Raw genomic sequence first — 19223 nt, 5'->3', positions numbered from 1 at the left:
AGGTGCCTTTCCTGATTCCCACTGAAACACAAGGCTCAGTAATAAATAAGAGGTGCCCAGGCAGTTAAAATGCCAATAACAACTTCACTTTATACAAAAGAATAAGTTATAGAACTCATTTTTCAGCACAGTAATTTTGTTGACTTTTCCAACACCTGCACATTCTCTCCATGCTGTGCTTATTCAAGCAATATATACCCATTGCTTTATTTCAGAAATAAGTGCCCTATACAATTTTTTTTCACAAACGGAAACATTTTAATTAGCACCAGAGGCTCATGAATTATACTAATTTGAATTGAAAATACAGACTACTCTTATATCCTGTGTAAAAGTGTATCTTGCTCGAGGCAGTACCGTGGCTGATAAAGCTTGATGGGAAAGGTGCTTGCATAGAGTGTATGAAGATCTGAGTTTCAACATTTAAAAGAAAGCAGACCTATGTCTATGGCTCTGACTGTGACATTGACTCCAGGGCAGCTTAAATGTTCTCTTTTATGGCTAAATGACATATTTGTTTATTACAAAACAATTTTTATTTATTGTAGAAAAATTTAAGGTAGCTTAAAATGTTAAAATAAAATCATCAATATCCCAACACCTATAGATCATTATTTCATATAATCTATATATAAAACATTCATAATCTAATTTTTACTAATTATAGTAATAAAACAGATATTCTACTCACATTTTAATGACACTAAGCAATTCTATAATTCATGTTGGTGTTGAATACATGTTCTGTTGTTGTCTTGCCATAACTTACTTAACAATGGTCAAGAAATGTCATAGATACACAATTTGTGGAAAATGCTCTACTAAGCTTTAAATTTTAAATATTTGTAAATCATTTTATTTTTTAATCATGCGTGTGTTTGTTTCTGTATATGCATGGAGGGTATAGGTACCCACAGAGGACAAAAAAGAGTGACAGCTTTCCTGGAGCTCCAGTTACAGGCAGTTGTGAGTCTCTCAATGAGGTGCTGAAAACCAAACTCCATTGCTTTGCAAGAGCAAGAAGCTTTCCTAACTGCTGAGTGGCCTCTCCAGTACCTCTGCCAGCTTTTAAAATGTTACTGTAAGTGAGAACTACTTGTTCTAAAGGACTTATGGTTATAGATCAATAGACAGCAACAGTAAGGTAAAGAGTCCAAATTGTAACTGGGCAGATTTATTAGGTTTTATTGGTACTGCGAAGTCAGTAACTTAATACGTAACTTGTCTCCTTTTGGAGGTAGAAAGTACCACATTCATTTCTCTGGGCTAATTAATGTTAAGGTGTTTGCCTCACTGGCTCCTTTCCCCACGTTTGAAGGGAAATCAATTTCTCTCTTTCAACCTCTAGAGCTGCATTCCTTGACTCTTGGCTCCTTCTTGCATCTTAAATGTTAGCAGTGTAACATCTCCAAGTATCTCTGATACATGTTCCTCTCCTCTGTAATACCATCTCCCTCTCCGTCCTGCTATAGTCATTTGTGATTCCATTTACTATCTATTCCTGAGGTCCAGAATCAGCTCTCTGTCTCAAGATTCTTCACTTGAATCACGTTTGTAAAACATATGGAGGCCTTTACAGGGCCCCAGGGTTAGGCTGAGATGCTTTCATTTCTGAGTAAACTCCATCCATAGAGACTGACAGGCCAGCAAGGCTGGTTCAATGGTAGTCTTAGAAGGTGAGATCTTTCAGATTCAACTTGAAAGAGAAAGAGAACATTAAGGTAGTAGAACTCCCAGAAATCTGAGGTCCAGAGGACAGCAGATAACCTGAGTGAAGCAGATAAAATAGAAGCATTTGCAGAAGTGAGAAGAAGACCAGGAAAGCAGAAGCCAGAATTTGGAGGTCTTTGGTCTTTGTGTTCTGGGGGAAAGACCATGACAGAGTGGCAACAAAGGGAGAGATAGACATCAATGTTGTCCCTGGATCTAGTGTCTAAATTGTATTAGGGAAACATGCCTATTTTTTTGAACTACCAGGAAATATTACATTATAAAAATACATAGACTAAGATAGATATGGTTCACATCTACCTTTATGGAATGTATTTAATGAGAATAAGGCTAATAGACAATAAATGATAAAACCAAATATTTATACTTGGAGGTATAGTACTGAAGGAACACATAGAGTGATGTGAAAGAGTAACTGGAAAATACTCAGCTGTTGCCCAGGGACCTCCTTTCAGAGGACACAGGACTGAGTTGAGAACCAAAGAGCAAGAAGCCAGGAAAAGATGACCATAAGGATCCATTTATGAAAGGAAGAGAGATGCTGTCAGCAAGCCTCAGAGGAACAAGGAAGGATGTGATTTGGCCTGAGCTTGAAGAGATCAGCACACTCAGATTTCACAGACAATGAGAAGCCACTAAACTGTATTACTCTAGCAGATAGATTCCTTGGATGGATTTACTTTTGAAATGCCAGGTAGTTGGTAAAGTGATAGAGAAGTGCAGCGGGGGCGAAAGGGTTGCAGAATGAAGATGTGCTTTGGAGATAGAAGGCACAGCACCGGGGAATTTATGGATATGAATGATGGGGGTTTTAAAGTAGTCTAAAGCAAAAGCAGAGGGTCAGAAGAGTCAAACTTGTCTGTAAGTGATGATACGATTAACTGGGAAGTTAAACAGGAGAAGCAAGCTGTTTTGGATGTATGTGATAGCGAGGGACATCAAGGTCAGCTTTAGAATGTGGAGTTTCTTGTGGAGCAGTCACATGGGCAGGTCTAGAGGGAAGTGAATCTGGAGTTCAAGATAAAAGGCTGACTTTGGGAGCCATGGGTGTCTGGGTAGTTAGTTATTAGGACCTTTAAGGGGGATGAGATTGGTCAGGGAAATAGTGTAGAACACCAAAAACAGGAAGTTCCATACTGAACTTGAACTAGGAAGAATACCTAAAGCCCTTGACCAGGGGAGGAAGGACTACACTGTAGCAGGAAAGTGCAGAGGGTGGTGGTGCCCTCCATCCCTGTGAAACCACTAGCTAAAGGAGGGAGTGTTCAGCCACATCACATGAGAGCTGGTTTGGAAAGCTTCCTAGCTTTAGGAACAAAGAAGATGTGTTAGTCATTGAGAGCAAGAGCAGTTTCAGGGGAGTGGCTCAGAAAGATGGCAGATTAAATGGTTGAGGACTGAATGAGGGAGGGACTAACTAGGGTGATGTGAAAATGAGACCTTTTACAGATAGCATCCCCACGAGGTCTGGCCACAGTTCATAGAGGTACTGGTAAGACAACTAAGTAAGTTGATATGGACCCATGCAAGAGAATTTGCTCAAATTCACTGAAATTTAAAATGTTCTTAGTCTTGGACCCAAGACATTTGATTCCTAGATATGTTCCCTAATAATTTAAGCTTTCTAAAGAATATTCATATGTTTATTAGTCTGAGCTTATAAAGATAACTTTTATTTCTAACAATTTCATATATGCACACTGACCTTCCTTGCCTATTGATCTTTTCACCTTTCTACTACCTCTATTCACCTTCCCTCATCTTCACAGAACTCTTTCTCATGTTTACGTCTGTTTATTTTATTTAATGTCTCACCAATATTAACCAGAGCCATTTGTGTGACTGTGGGTTTGGAGCTGTCCATCACAGCCAAGTATGCTCAACTGGTGGAAAACAGCCACTTCCTAGAATTTATTGATGGCCAGTAGTGGACAGGGAGAGGCAGGACCCATGAGCATTCTGCACTCCTTGACTCATTGTTGATAGAGCTACTTGTGGGGCCCAGCTCAGGTACCTACAGTTGATGTGTTACTAATTAAAATGGATATACCCAGTTTAGGGAATGAAGCTCTGTATCCTCCCTTTTCATATAGTCTAGCTCCTACATATTTCTTTAACCCCTGTTTTAAAATGTTTCCAAAGCCTTAGAGAGCATGGTAAAAGTGACTTGTTTAAGGCTGGGTTTTGTCTTGGGTTGTACTGTTTAGTTTGTTTTACTTAATTCAGATAGCTGTCTCATTACATGTAATTTAAGAACATTCAAGTAAGAACTCAAATAAAACCAGATGTTAATTTGTCTTTAAACATTATAGCCAATGATACTACATTTGTCTATAATCTCTCCAATATAAAACCACATCCACACCTTGGTGGCCACCAAACCATTCAGCACATCTTCTTTAACTGTGAGGGTTTGAAGTTACCGGTTTTAGCACTTTGAACTTCCTCTTTTTACCCTCTGACTATCTGGAGGGAGCTCAGTAGGGATTACAGGGGAACCTAGCTCAACCATGGCATAGTGTGGTCAATAGAGGCTTCCAGTAAGTGTTCAAAATTAAGAACACATGCAATTGGCACAAAATTAAGCCTTTCTCCTTTCCTTAATGAGAAGGTTCAAAACAAAACAAAAACTATTATTATGTAGCTCAAATGATACAATGTTCTGAATCTCTGTTCTACTTAAAAATAATTCTACTTATTACTGTCTGTATTTGCATACATCTTGGGAAGCAGGACTTAAAGCGAGCATCTTACTCTGTTCTGCAGTTTTCATTTCACTCTTCACTAGAGTTATTTAGAAAGTGCCCACTCTATGCCAGGCTTTGTTGTGTGCTGACTGGTCATACTTAGCACAGGGTGTCACTTCCCTCAAAATAAGGACATGCAAACATTCAGTATAGGTCACAGTGAAAATTGTCTGCTGAGACCAGTAATACCACTAAAGGAGGACAGCTTATTGAAGATTCATCTTAATTGTTAACACCATAGGGATTTGGTTTTTTTTTGGGGGGGGGGGGGCACCATGTTCTAAGACAGAGTTTTCCTGGATGTCCTGGAAATCACTCTGTAGACCAGGTTGATCTTAAACTCAAGAGATCTGCCTGCCTCTACCTTCCTAATATTAGGATTAAAAGCGTGTGCCACGACTGCCCGGTGATACCATCCTCTTATTGTTCAGTGTGCTCTATTCATGTAGAAAGTTGTGGGGCTGTGACGATGGGTGACTATACATAGGTATTCCTTACAGTAAGTCACAGGAGAACAACAGGTGGGTTGTAAGCATGTAACCACAGACAGTGGGTCACACACTATGAATTGTAGACTTTGCAGCAAAAGCGAAGAACAGGGAAAACTTCATTTTATCAATCTACATATACCATACACCATTAGTATAAGAAAGAGAGGAGGGAGTGAGGGGGAGAAGGAAGGAGAGAGAGACAGAGACAGACAGAACTAAAAGAGAGAAATTAAAAAAACCCTTCTTCTTTTTTTTAATTCCCAAGTTAAATCTTTTTATTGTTTGTCCATTGGAGACAGGGTCTCAGATAGCCCAGGCTTGCTTTGAGCTTGTTAAGTAGCTAAGGATGACTCTGAACTCTTGATCTGGATGCTTCCATTTCCAAAGTTCTGGGATAACAGGTGTGCCACTACACCTGAATTTTTATTTCATACTTTTAAAAGAATTTAATCACAACTAATGAGTTTAATTGATTTTTTCTTTTTAAATTTCTGTTTCTGAAAGTCCCATAACAGTCACATCAAGTTAATGTCATTTTAAAATTGCATTTAAATTCTTTAAACATCTTCCTATATATATATATATGAATGAATGATATATATATATATATATATATATGAATGAATGATTGTTTTGCCTGCATGTAAGTGCACTGTACACCTGCCTTGTGGCCTTAGAGACCAGAAGAGATTTAGATTCCCTGGAACTGGAGTTATTGATGGTTGTGAGGTATCATGTGGGTGCTAGGAACAGACCCTGGTCCTCTCTCCGAGCAGCCAGCTCTTAAATACTGTGCTCGGGCATCTCTCCAGCCCTGGTGTTTAAATTATTATTTCAAATTAAGGAATATTTCATTGTCTGCATATGATCTAAGTCCTAATTCATACTGTTTTAGGTTATGAGTCTGGTGTGTCTTGCAAGTTTGAGTTTTCAAATTCATTCTGTTTCTCACTTTCTTCTAACTGTTAAAACAGTTTTCAGAAAAAGGTATCACTTTGTATTGGTTCCCTTTACTGACATAAGCTAATTATCAGAAGATAAAAAGAATGCACACTGTATTGCCTTTTTATTGTTTCTCATGAAGTTGGTAGGAGCAAGCTTGGGAAATCATACACGGAGAGGCGTGGCCGACATGCGGTGACTGAACGGAGTGAGTTAGCTGTGTGGAGGAGCGTACCTGCCGTACCCTTCAGTTCAAAAACCATGGTGTGTTACAAAGAAAACAGCTAAGTAAAGGTGGGCCTCTACCCAACCAGCATATGCTTAAAACAGGAGCCGGAAGCAGGCTACAGCAGGATACACAATGGGCTGCTCGCTCTGGAGACAAACAGGAGGCAACAGTTAAGCAGAGGTCCACGGCTGGCCAGTGTTAATTTTCTCTCCCCCATCCCCCTTCTTTATATACTCTATATTCCTTGGAACCACATGCTAAAGAACTTGTAAGTCAATTTTAAAACCGAGTAACTCTTTGGAGATCTGGACTTAGGATTGGCGAATGGGGAGTCTGAATCACTGCTGTATAAAGTCAAACTGCACTTTAGACGAATAATGAAGAATCCACAGAGAAGGTGAGTGTGAAAATGTCTTCCGTCAGAAACAAAGGCCACTTTAAGGCACTGTTACATACTAGAAAAATGTAATTATCACATAAAAAGTTCAAGTAGTGAAACTGACATAAAAACACAGCATAAAGCAAACTTTTTACTTATATTAATTTAAAAAAATACTGCAACGTCATGGGAAGAGACTCTTCCAAAAACCTTCAGTGAAGCGTCTAATACTCTCATGTTTTCTATACAAATATTATACAGGTAACAGAAATATAAATAACCATTTGTAAACTGACTTTCCTCCCAAAGAAGGCCCCCTTATAAGCTTTTATTCTGAGGAAAATTTGAAGGCGGTGCTCTGGAAAGCACAGGTACTTCTGGGTAAGGCTGCAGTCCCAGCTGCTTGTTATCTTTCAACTTCTGTACTATAACTTTGGCAAATTCTTCTCCTTGGATGTCAGACGTATCTAGCAGCTGTCTGACTTTTGAGGTCCTTGTAGGTTTGGTGCTAATGAGTTCATAGTCCTCCTTCATGATCAGGTCACGAGACAGAAGGGCGTCCAGGGATTGGTTAAGGCAGGCTTCAGTCATCTGGCTCACAATGGCTTCCCTCTTACTCTGGATCCACTGTTGGGCTATACCAGCTTGTGGGCGCTCTGCAGCAAAGCAATGCATGAGAATTACCAAGCTGAGGATACATATAGACAATGAGTGTAATTCTGTGTGAATGTGAGTAAGCAGAACACTCATTCCCGTATGACTGCCGGTGTGACGAGTATTATTTGAAAGTGCTTCTATTATCCAGGAACTATCAAGAGACTTGAGATTTAGCTCCCCATTCACCTTCCAGAAAGAGTATTATATTTTTATATGCTATGTTGTAGGGCAAAATGACTTTAATTTTTGTTTTGTTTCAGATATAAAGGATACCTGCCTATCTGATAAACGAAAATAGTTTCGCCTTTACTAACACTGAAAGTAATGCTGCTGCTTCCCACTTCCTTCTGGGTCAGAGATTCCTGGAATGCATTTGGTCAGCACCGAGTCTGGAAATGCTTTCCTACTTAAACAAATACTTACTGGAGTATGGAATGAAAACTAAGAAAACGTACTATATGGTGAATCTATGCATTGTGTACTTGTAGGGTAAACACCAACATTTGCAGTGTAACTCACAGCATATACTCACCTGAACCTTTCTCAACCAAGAGTGGACTTATTACAGCCAAGGAACACGAGGTGGCCCTGTGATCACAGAAGGCTGCCCCTTGTGGTACAGAAATGATGCCATCCCAGCTGTGGTTTCCAGGACAGTGGTGTGCCTTCAACGAAGAGCAGTCTTGAGGAGCTCCTACAGAACAGTTCATTACAGGTAGAGTTTTCATCAGATAAAATACCAGTGGGTGGGTCACACAGAAGGCAGGCTCTAACGGCTTTGGTTCTGCACTGTTATTGAAGGTACTTCAGAAATTCAATTGTGAAAATACTTGAAATGTATTTTAGAGTGTGTGTGTGTGTGTGTGTGTGCGTGAAGGTCAGAGGTCAACATGTAGAAGTCATCTCTCTCTCTACCCTGTGAGTTCAGATGATCAAATTCAGGTTGCTGGCATGGTGGGAAGTACTTTTCCACACAGTGATCTTGCCAGCCCTGCAAATACTTTTTAGAGTAATAAAAATTTATACTGAATTGTTTTTTTTTTTCTTACTATCAGTGCTTGCCTGGTCTATGCTTATAAATCATAAAGTTTCCCATCTTCTCACAGTCTCATACTTCTTCCCTGTGAATTCCTCCTTCTCCACTTTAAATATGTCGTATGTATATCTGTCAAATACACAGACTTTTAAGTGTAATAAATCTGTACTTGACATGTGTTTTCCACTTTCTCCTCTAGAAAACAATTTCAGTGCTCCAACTGTTTATCCTACTTCAAGTTTATGTAATTATTTTTCTGTCACCATTGAACACCCAGTCCCTTCAACATTCTCAGGCTCACTGCACATCACCTCCCCAACCGGCACTGATGACGACTCAATCAAACATAACATAAAAAAAGATGTAAATCGTAATCACCATCTGTCTTAACCCTAGCCCCACGTCAGTCCTTAGTTCTAACAGCTGTGAGTGCTCACAGCTTAACAATGCAGTACTCAGTCCTATGTTCTAACAGCTGTGAGTGCTCACAGCTTAACAATGCAGTACTCAGTCCTTAGTTCTAACAGCTGTGAGTGCTCACAGCTTAACAATGCAGTACTCAGTCCTATGTTCTAACAGCTGTGAGTGCTCACAGCTTAACAATGTAGTACTCAGTTCTTAGTTCTAACAACTGTGAGTGCTCACAGCTTAACAACATAGCACTCAGCTTTATGGCCTCCTCCCTCAGCTCAGGTGAGCAGTCAGAAGGTGTCAGGGAGTCGCCCTAATTTCTCACACCACCTTCCCTGTTTTCCCTTTTAACTGCCCTGACTCCAAGTCTCCTCTTGGCTTCAAATGGCTTCTGCAGGGCCATCATGGTGGCTCAGTGGGTGAAGGCACTTGCTTCACTTAAATCTGATTCCCAGACTCCACAGTGGAAGGAGATAAGTGACTCTCAAAGATGACTTCTGATCTGTACATGTGCACTGTGATGGCCTAGCCCTACCCATCCCCCTCCCCAAACAATAGATTTATTTTTATCTAATTTCAGTCATGATGAACCTTCCTAAAGCAAAAATTTGTATCCGATAGTCTTCTTTAAAAGCTACTCCCTCCTGAATTTAGAAGCCTAAAATAGATTAGCCGAATGTAGTATTTTTTTTAAAATTGATTAATTTTTTTAATTAAAAATATATGTATGTATAAGTGTTTTATTCTGCATTTATGTCTATGCACTGAGCATGCTTGGTGTCTATGGAGGCCAGAATAGGGTGGGAGATCTTTTGGAGCTGCAGTTGTGGCAGTTCTGAGACACTGTGTGGGAATCAAGCATGATTGCTCTGGAACAACAGTAAGTACCCTTTCCACTGAGCTCTCTCCAGTCCCTAGGAATTCTTGCCGATTACACTGTAATCCTTCATAATCTTTTATCTCTTCATTTCACTCTATCTACAAGACAAACTAAATTACTCATGTCACCCGTTTCCTTGCTTCTGGACTCCATATTGTTCTTTTAACGGAATGCCTATCTGTCATAAGTAGAGGTCAGTTTTCAGCCAGAAATATGGTCTTCATGATGACATAATAGAGTGACATTCGCCAAAGTAGAGTAAAGTATTCATCAAAGAGCCTGGCATTACTCAAGTCTTGGATCTGCTAGCTACTTGCTATGTGATCCAGAGTTCATAATCTGTCAACAAGGACTATGACTAGCTCCCTCACACAGCTATTAAAAAAAATACTTTCTTAAGAATGTGTCTTGTTTCCTGTAGTGATGTGATATATATATAATATATATTATATATATATATAATATATATGGTAACTTTGAAACATTTCTCTTTCTTGTGAGATTAAGAAACATACCCTTTCCATCATGACCACAGAGTGCCTTTAATATAAACATATTTGTTCATCATGCTACTGCTACCTTTACATATGTAGCCTTGTTACTTTAAAAAAAAGGATCATGAATGCAAATCAGAAATGTGTTCCACACACAGCATCTGTCTGCCAAGGGTATAATTTGAAAGAAAGTAAAAAAGTTATGTAACCATGCTGACTGGAAAATTGGCATACCAGATAAAAATCCCTTGTCTTGAGGAGCTGATAGGGATCTGGAGGGTCCAGGAGAACCAGTGGTTCTAGAGAGCAGAGAGGATCCACATGATTCCTAAAGTAAACAGAGGACCAACAGGTTGAGGGGAGCTGTATGCATAAAGTTTTGTAGAAAAGGCGTTGTCTTTAAAATTACATGGCTATAGTTTCTAGATTCTTGGTTATTAATAAAGGAAACCTAGAACTACTATAAATTATAAAGAAGTAAGGTATAAAACCATCACAAATAAATGTAATTTCTTTTTCACTCTTTTCTCTACTAGGGGTTGAACCTAGGGCCCCAGACATGCTAGGTGAGTGCCTTACCACTGAGTTATCTCCTCAATCTCTAAATTTAATGTCTTTATCAACTCAAATGGAAGGGATGGGGTAATAGCTATGTACTGGAAATAACTATACACCCATTATGATTTAGAGGACTTGTTCAGTGGCTAAAATGATGAACAAGAAACATGTGGTTATTTACTGATTTAGAGTAGACGCTGGTTATCAGGCTCTTTTAACCTGAAGGCATAGAAAAATGCTTGGAGAAACTATGGAGATCTTCACACTTAGCTCTGTCACTGAATTGCTTACTGCTTTTCAAAAGTTCATTGAAACTCTCTGGCTTTAATGTTTCATCAAAAATTAGATTATCCTCATAGAGGCAGGGGGAGGGGGGATGGTATAGGGGGTTTCCTAAGGGAAGACCTGGAAAGGGGAAAACATTTGAAATGTAAATAAAGAAAATATCCAATAAAAAATTAGCTTGTTACAAGGATCAAATTAGATACTTTATATAAAAGTGATTTTGAAACTACATATTGTGGGTCAGTGTGGTGTTTCAGTGGGTAGCCAAGTGGATAACCTGAATGTGATCCTTGAGAACCACATAGTAAAGGAGAGAATGGATTCCTGCAAGTTATCCTTTAACACACATGCATACATACATCCACATGTACACATGCTGGGTAAACAAATGTAAAAAAACCTACGTGGTGTGCTTTAATGCTCTTTTGAATGTACTGTTACTTTTATGAACCTGTAAAGTAGATATATAATCTTAAAATGATTCATAAAAATGACCAATTAAAGATATAGCTCTTGGAGAGCAACAGAAACTTATTACTTACTGTAAGAGGTGGAAGGGTGCTATAAAACAGTGGTGAGATGATCACCTATGATTTACCTATCCACCACCCTAGAGCATCATCCAAAGAGAGTGGAGTGAGATTTCAGGCTAGAGAGTGCCATGACTACTTAGCTAATTATAAACGCTTCCTGGACTTTAGTTTTCCAGCTCTATAAAAGGGGTCTGACTAAAAGATGTTTTTAAACACTGTTCTCACATTCAAGCTTAGTATGACAGAAGTATATTTGTACCTCCTGTGGGGGATGGTTTGCAGGTATGTTCACCGATAAATCCATTTTCTTATCACATAAGTGAATAGTACTTGACGCACTCTGTATCTGGAAAGAACATACATGTTTTGTGTTTACAGAAAAATCAATGGAAACAAAATTTACATCATTGCGAATATATAACTTAATTAGATAGAGACAGTACAGAACAAGAAATGCTTAGAGAATAGATTTTGCATCTTGGCCCATATTGTTTGATTTAGTAAATATTATCTCAAGAGAATTGCAGCTTCATCTTTAATGCTTACAAACAGGACTATTTAAAAATTGAAATAATAAAGCATTTGGTTCAAGCCGGGTATTTAATTTTGCTGTATGCTCTATTTATCCATAACTGTTATTATGCAAAACTGTATTTCAAGGACTACACTTCTATGACTATTTTCATTGTATTGAAAAGAAATCAAGGTTGGGCCAATGTAAAGGTGTGGTAGTGTGTTACCATGGTACAGTGTGATGTGCATGCGTGACGGTCAAGCATAGAGCCCAAGATATGTAAATAACTGGCCCCTACACACACACACACACACATATATATATATATATATATATATATATATACATACACACATATATATATACACACACATATATACACACACACACACACACACACACATATATATATATATATATATATATATAATATATATTGGTCACATTATCACTCCATTTCCTTCTCTTATGTCCCTCATACTCCCTTTGAAACTCTACTCATCTTGTCTTCTGTCCTACTTTCATGTCTTAAAAATTAAAAAAAAACTGTATCTATATAATAACTATTATCTATCTATCTATCTATTATTCTACTGAGTTTACTTAGTGTTGCTTACATGTGCATGGGCCAAGGGATGAAACTTAATATTAATTTTCCTATTTATACACTAGAGATAAGGATACTCATTTAGTAGGGTTAATATACGGAGAATTAGAAGTAATACATGCAAGACGGCACTAAGATTACTTGCAGGTATTCAATAAAAGGGAGCTTCTAAACAGGTGGTTTGTTTCCTTAAATACAGTTAACTTTATACTAAAGCGATTTACTTTTGGCTCCATGAACTAGACTTAAGACAGGCTGTCATCTCTACTAAGTCATTTAAAAACCAATCTAGAAGTCTACCCTCTGCCTCAACTCCATTTCACACAGAATCTTACTGTGTAGTTAGGGTCAGGCTGGCATAGAGTTTTTACTATGTAGACCAAGGTGGCCTCAAACTCAGAGCAATCTACATGCCCCTGCTTCTGGGATCCTGTGATTACAGGCGAAAAATACCACACATAGCCAAGTCTAAAGTCTACTTTCCCTCTCTATACCAGCATGGTATTAATTGTTCTTCAGAACTTTAGAAACTAGTGGGTTCTGCTCTCCACATCCCACTACAATGTCCTGCTCCACTGGGAGGAGAAGACTAAGAGCCAGCTGTATATACAGTGGATCTAGTTATTACTCTAGTTATTACTGGCTGGAGCTCAGCCAGTGTTCCTGCATGGATTGAGACTATGTGACCTTTGAGGACCTAGATCTTTCTATTGAACTTACAGAGACCCACCTGCCTCTGCCATCTGAGTGCTGGGGTTAAAGGCATGCACCACCACACCACATAAAATTTTACATGCATCTTTCAATTAATTTTTGGCTATGTCTGTTACGTAAAGTTTTCCTGACTTTTTTACTGAAATATTTCTAATACAGCTCTTTATTAGTAATACCTATTAAAAAAAACTAATGAAGTATGGTAACTCAAATTGATTATGTACTAGCAAATCATTCTTAAAGAAGAAAATACAAGAAATTATTAAAAAAAAGTTGTTTTGGTTTATTTTTTATTTTTTTAACATATAGGAAACACTTATTTAGAAAAATCCAAATAGTAAGAACTAGAATTTTAAAAGAATTAAAAAATACAGGAAATGCAAGTAAAACAACATTCTAGATAGAGAAATATTAAGTGTGTGTGTGTGTGTGTGTGTGTGTGTGTGTGTGTGTGTGTGTGTGTCTCATTATGTTGCTCCTGCTTCTCAGGCTGGCCTGGCTTCAAATTCAGTTCTACAGCCTCCACCTGTAGAGCAGCTAGCACTAGAAGCACACCACCATGCTGGGCTTTGAACTTTCTATTCTACTGTATTCTATACCGCAGAGTCATCTCTTCTAAAGAACCAGCATTTCACCTCACCCCCTAACTGTAACTTTGTGTAAAAATAACACTGTGACATAAAAACAATGATGAATCCACTGTGTGGTTACTAAGTTATCTGAGATGTATACTTTCCTTAAGAAGATACAACTTTTAAACATCAAGCTTATATATAGAACGTGAGTGTTTGAACTGTTTGGGGACAGAGAAGGAAAAGGGTTGTGGGACAGTTCTCTCTCTCCTCATAGCCTAGACAACAGGCCTTTGTATTTCCTGTCTCTCTCTGTTTCTTTTTTGTTTAATGATCTACCACTGAACTCTATCCCTAGGTCCCCTCCCTTTTTGTATTTTTAATTTTGAGACAGCTCTAGCTAACTTACCCATGCTGGCCTTGAGCTCACATTGTAGCCCAGGCACACCTTGAGTCTGCAATCCTCCTCTTAGCCTACACAAGTAGATGGGATTACAGGACGGTACCACCAGGTCCCTACTCATCTAGTTTTGCTTAGGGAAAGATGAGAAAAAGGAGAAACTTGTAAGGAGAAAATAGGAAAAGAAAAGAAAAGACAAAAGGAAACATACTTAGCAGTCTATATTGACACTGGTATCTCTGAAAAGGGCTGTACCCTATCCAGAAATTGGGGAGTTGGAGAAATTAGGAAAAGCATTCATAGTTCATATTTAGATCCTCTAAAACTTGGATATTCTCCATGTTATTGACACCAAAAAGACATGTTCATCAATCAATGGAATTGAACTGAAAACTTGGATATTAATACTGCTATGGTAAGTCTTTAATTTGATTATGAGTGGTTGTTTCTTTTACATACTAATCTGTAAATGAAAGGTTATGCTAGTAGGTCCAGCATAACATAAAGTAGGAGGGGAAAGCAAACTGTCAATCAGTAAAGAAACAATAGATTGGGCTAGTTCATTGCCCAAGAGTTGGGCTAGCTGGCAATCTGATTTTCACATACACAGCACAATTTAATGAAGCCCGGCGAGTGCTAGCCTATGCTCACTTTGCTCTAAGGAACTACAGATACTTTATAAATCCTCAGTCGTTCTGATCCACAAGAGCTACACTGATCACATAACTTTCCCAGGTCATTTACATTAACTTTTCTGACAGTTTAATTTATGCAACGTATTTTGAGAAAACAAAATAAAAATCAAGGAATAAAAGTATACTTTGGGGGCTCAAATATAACATAAATGCAATTATTTTACTTGGTGATAAATCTCAAAAAACAAACAAACAAACAAAAAACCCAAAAACCAAACCAAATCCAAAACCCCAAGTACTTTAAAGAGGAGCAAGCACTAGCCTCTGCAGGTGTTAACACTTAGCAGAAGTAAATACAGACCAACACTTATCATAAGCACGCTGTGAGAGACACAGGGTGTTTGCGGTGCACAGGAGCCTCAGCACAGATTCACCTCTGATATGCTGAGGATTCTGATTGTTGAATCTGAAGATAGCCCATTTGAATGAAATGGAAATGCCCATCAGTGACAAGGAAAAGGCAATAATCAGGACCCTTGTAAATTCTCCCACCTCCACCTCCAGCCTGTTTCTGGGAAACGTAATTAACACTTCATGAGTGACACACAGTTTTGTAAAGCTCTAAGTTATAACATTTCAAAGGGGAATTTACCTTTGCTTTCTTTAGCTGAATAACAGCCTCAAGGAAAGTTATGTCTTCAAATGTTCTCAGAACTGGTTCAAGTTCTATTAAGCATTCTAAATAAGGAAAAAACAAAACCGAAAAACAAAAACCCAACAATTTTAAGTTTGGATCACTTCTAATTAAACCAAAACGTTAACATTTATCTTAACATTTATCTTCCACGTCAATCTTTCAATAAAACTATGATATCCAATTATCTTAAGGAATTTTATTGCTGTCATAAACAGACATGAGGATCAACAGAACCAAATTAGCAGCCTTTAAATGAACTGTCACAATTCTGGGATGCTGATTTTCAACATAGGACCTTAAATTCCACAAGGCAAGGGAAGGACAGCCTTTTAAAGTAAACTTTTACTAAGACACTTGAATACCCATATTAAAACAGGTCATTTATACCCTTATTGTATACCATACATAAAAATTAAATCAAAATAGATCATTCACTTAAATATAAATCCTTAGAGGTGAGATCAAAAATAAGATTTCTAGAAACCCAACAACTAGACTTCCAAAAACAATTTTAAAAAATGGACCCTAGAGCAGTGGTTTCAAAATGTGGGTCGTGACCCTGTTGGGGATTGAATGACCCTTTTCAGGGGCTGCACATCAGATATTCTACATAATAAATATTTACATTATGATTTATATCAGCAGCAAAATTACGGCTATGTCGTACCAACAAAAATAACTTTATGGTTTGGGATTACCACAACAGGAGGAACTGATATGAAGGGTCTCAGCATTAGTAAAGCTGAGAACTATGCTCTAGAGAGATGTCCTTAAGAAAAAAAAAGAGAAGTGAAGCCACAGGCTAGGAGTAGGAGGAGAACGGAGTATCTCAAGGTGAGTATCTGCTAAAGGGCTCGCATCTAGCGTGAGGGAAGCATTCTGCCAGGGTGGCTCAGGATGATGGCTCAGTGGGTAAAAGCACTTGCTGTGAAGACTGCCTGCTTTAGCTTGATCCCAGCCCTGTGCAAAAACCACATTTTGAAAGCTGCCCACTGATAACTAACATAATATGCTTATACACACCCCCTCCACACACACGGGCACACACATGAGCACACACAGGCAGTCAGTCACACATGCACTCACATATACATACATGCGCGCACACACACTCACACATGTATGTGCATGGGTTGGCTTGAAACTCCTGCGTTCAATATATTCTCCTACTACAGCCTCTCACAACCACTCTCAGCTAAAGGCTTGCTTACATGTCTTATAATCAGAGTAGACACGACTGACTGACCACTCCCTCCTTACAGCATTCCTTCTTAGACAAAGAGACTTTCTTCGAAATCTATTCTCTTGTTCCTCTATACAATTTCTAAGAAATGTCTCGGAGGTCTAATATGGATATTTAGTATTTGCTGAAGGGCTAAGTTCTCTATCTAGGGTTATCTAGTCTAAATTACTTGCATTAGCACCACCTGATTTTATATCATGAGTCCTAGATTCTTCCTTAGATAAAAACATTTACATGTTATTATAGTAGTAACAGTAATTATAATTCCTTCTACTGTTGGTTTTATGAATCATGTCTGTACACAATCAGCAGTGTGTGAGGGATTTCATTACCTCAGATCAAGGCCATGATCTTATTATCTGTCTTTTTTAACCATAGCCTTTTTAATGGGTTTGGATTGGGATCTCTCCGTTTGTATTTTCTAGTGATATGAACAACACCTTTATATGCTTTTTAGTCAACTGTATATTTTCTTTGGTAGAATCCTAATCTTCAATTTAAAAACTGTGCTATTTGTCTTATTATTGGATTAGTCAGAATGCTTTTTTATTTCCAGACATAAGTCCTTTTAATATAGGATATGAAAATATATTCCAACCATCCGTGGCTTGCCTTTTCATGTTTTTGTAGTTAATGTATTTTTGTAAGAGTGTGGGTGAGGTGAACATATTATATGCATGTTTGCATGTATGTGCATCTGCAAAGGACTGCTCCTCTTCTGCTTTCTACACTGAGGCTGTGATGCCAGGTCTCTCATTGAAGCCAGAGCTCACTAGTCTCGCTAGTCAGCTTGTTCTGGAGCCCCAGTCTCCACCTCCCCAGTGCTGGGATTACCGGCAGGCTGCGGCATACCTGTAGAGCATTTTATGGGTGTTGAGAATCGAAGCTCCTGTTCTCAGGCTTGTATGACAAGCACTTTCTCCTGTAAGCCAGCTCTCCAGCTGGTATTTTATTCAAGTACAAAGTTCTAATTTATAAACGTTCAATCTCCAAGATCATTTATTGAAAAAACCATTTTTTTTTTTAGGTCCTATGGATTCGAATCTAAGAACTCTGCCTAACCAAGGTCTTAAGAGTTTCCCCTGCTTATATTGAGAGTTCTGATCTTCCTCTTCCTCTGAAATGTGCCTTAACTTTGGATAACTTTTCTGTGTCTAGAATTGTCACTTGAATTGGACAATTACTGAGGGAGTTTCCGAACTGTTTTCTCTGTTCTCACACAGTCACTTCCCCATCTGGCAGTCAAGAGGGATTTTGACCTAAACTTAAATTAGATCACATTGCTTCCGGAGGAGACAGGAGTGAATGGCTTTCCATTACACATGAGTATAGGTCTGAGAGGGGCTGGCAGCCATTCCCTTACTCTCTAAGGCACCTTCACCACCTTCTTGGTTCACTATGCACTAAATACAGGGGCTTCCTCTTTTTTCTTTGAAAACACAAAACATTTTCTTCCTATCATCTCAGACTCTTTACTTTGGATGTTTTCTTTGCTGGACTACTTAGTCCGAGAATGACTGGCTCTGTTTCAAGCTTCAAACAAGAATCCAAATACAAGCTCCTAAAAACCCGTTGCCATTCTTCTCGTGGGTGAGGGCATTTGTTTTAGTACCAGACTGACTTGACAAGTTGTCTTAGTTATTTATTCATTCCCTCCATGCTTTCTCCAGAAAAAGGTTAAATTGAGAAGATGCCACATTTATTCTTAGCTCTCTCTGCTCATCCCAGTGAGGAGGGCGCACAAGGAAGGTGTTCACTAAGGGAACGGAATGTTACTACTACCAAACAACTTTGATCTTCTGTTAGGAATTCTCAACCTTTTTCTAGTAGCCATTGCCTATATGTAAATGTAACAAACAACAAGAGCAAATTAATGTATAGAATAGTTTCAAGATAGGCATGAATTTTCAAGGAATACGTTATTTAATGTATACTCATAATTTCTATAATTCAAAGGTCCAGATTAAAACTGTTCACTTACTCAAAAAGGATGGTCTTTCATCTGGGTTTTGCGCCCATCCACTCTGTATTAGAGAGATCATGAGACCTCGATGAGGTATATCAAATGGCAAATTCTCCTCACTGGTGTCAGGTCGATGTCCCTGGGACACACTGTACATGATCTGCAAAGGATTGGTGACCTCTGTCAAAACAAATGTATTTCATTAACTGGAAAGACATTACTAACACAATTCAAATCAAAATGAGGATATCTTAAAGTGTTAATTCAAAATACCCTTTTCTGTAAGAGGACTTATGTCCCAGCCACTGTCAGCCTGGTGCACCTCTCCTGGGAGGAATTTATAGTCTCTCCTCCTGAGTTCTAGATTTAGACAAGTCATTTGATTTGCTCTGTGAGAAGAGCCAAACCAGGCAGAGCTCAGCAGAGCCTAGCATAGGCAACAAGGGACAGTAAGGAACAGTTAATGTGAATGAGAGATAAATGCTGTCTGTTAAACTACTGAAAT

The 19223-nt window shown here is 38.5% G+C and overlaps 1 protein-coding gene across 3 annotated transcripts in view; it reads right to left on the bottom strand.

Moving 5' to 3' along the window:
* Nucleotides 1-5611: 5611 nt before the first annotated feature.
* The window catches only part of Ripk2 (receptor interacting serine/threonine kinase 2), a 38179-nt gene continuing 24567 nt past the window's right edge, over nt 5612-19223 (bottom strand). For all 3 annotated transcript variants that reach the window (XM_029476818.2, XM_021160356.2, XM_029476819.2), the window contains 6 exons: nt 18737-18898; nt 15468-15553; nt 11633-11719; nt 10232-10325; nt 7709-7870; nt 5612-7175 (listed from right to left, as the gene is read on the bottom strand). In XM_029476818.2, the coding sequence (XP_029332678.1) occupies nt 6838-7175; nt 7709-7870; nt 10232-10325; nt 11633-11719; nt 15468-15553; nt 18737-18898 (929 nt within the window). In that variant the 3' untranslated portion in view covers nt 5612-6837. The remainder of the gene's footprint in view (nt 7176-7708; nt 7871-10231; nt 10326-11632; nt 11720-15467; nt 15554-18736; nt 18899-19223) is intronic.

This window comes from Mus caroli, unplaced genomic scaffold, assembly GCF_978045245.1.
Source record: "Mus caroli unplaced genomic scaffold, Mus_caroli_1 scaffold_6, whole genome shotgun sequence".
NCBI lineage: Eukaryota > Metazoa > Chordata > Mammalia > Rodentia > Muridae > Mus > Mus caroli.
The sequence above is the reverse complement of the archived record's forward strand: the minus strand, read 5'-3'. Positions and strand labels throughout refer to the sequence as shown.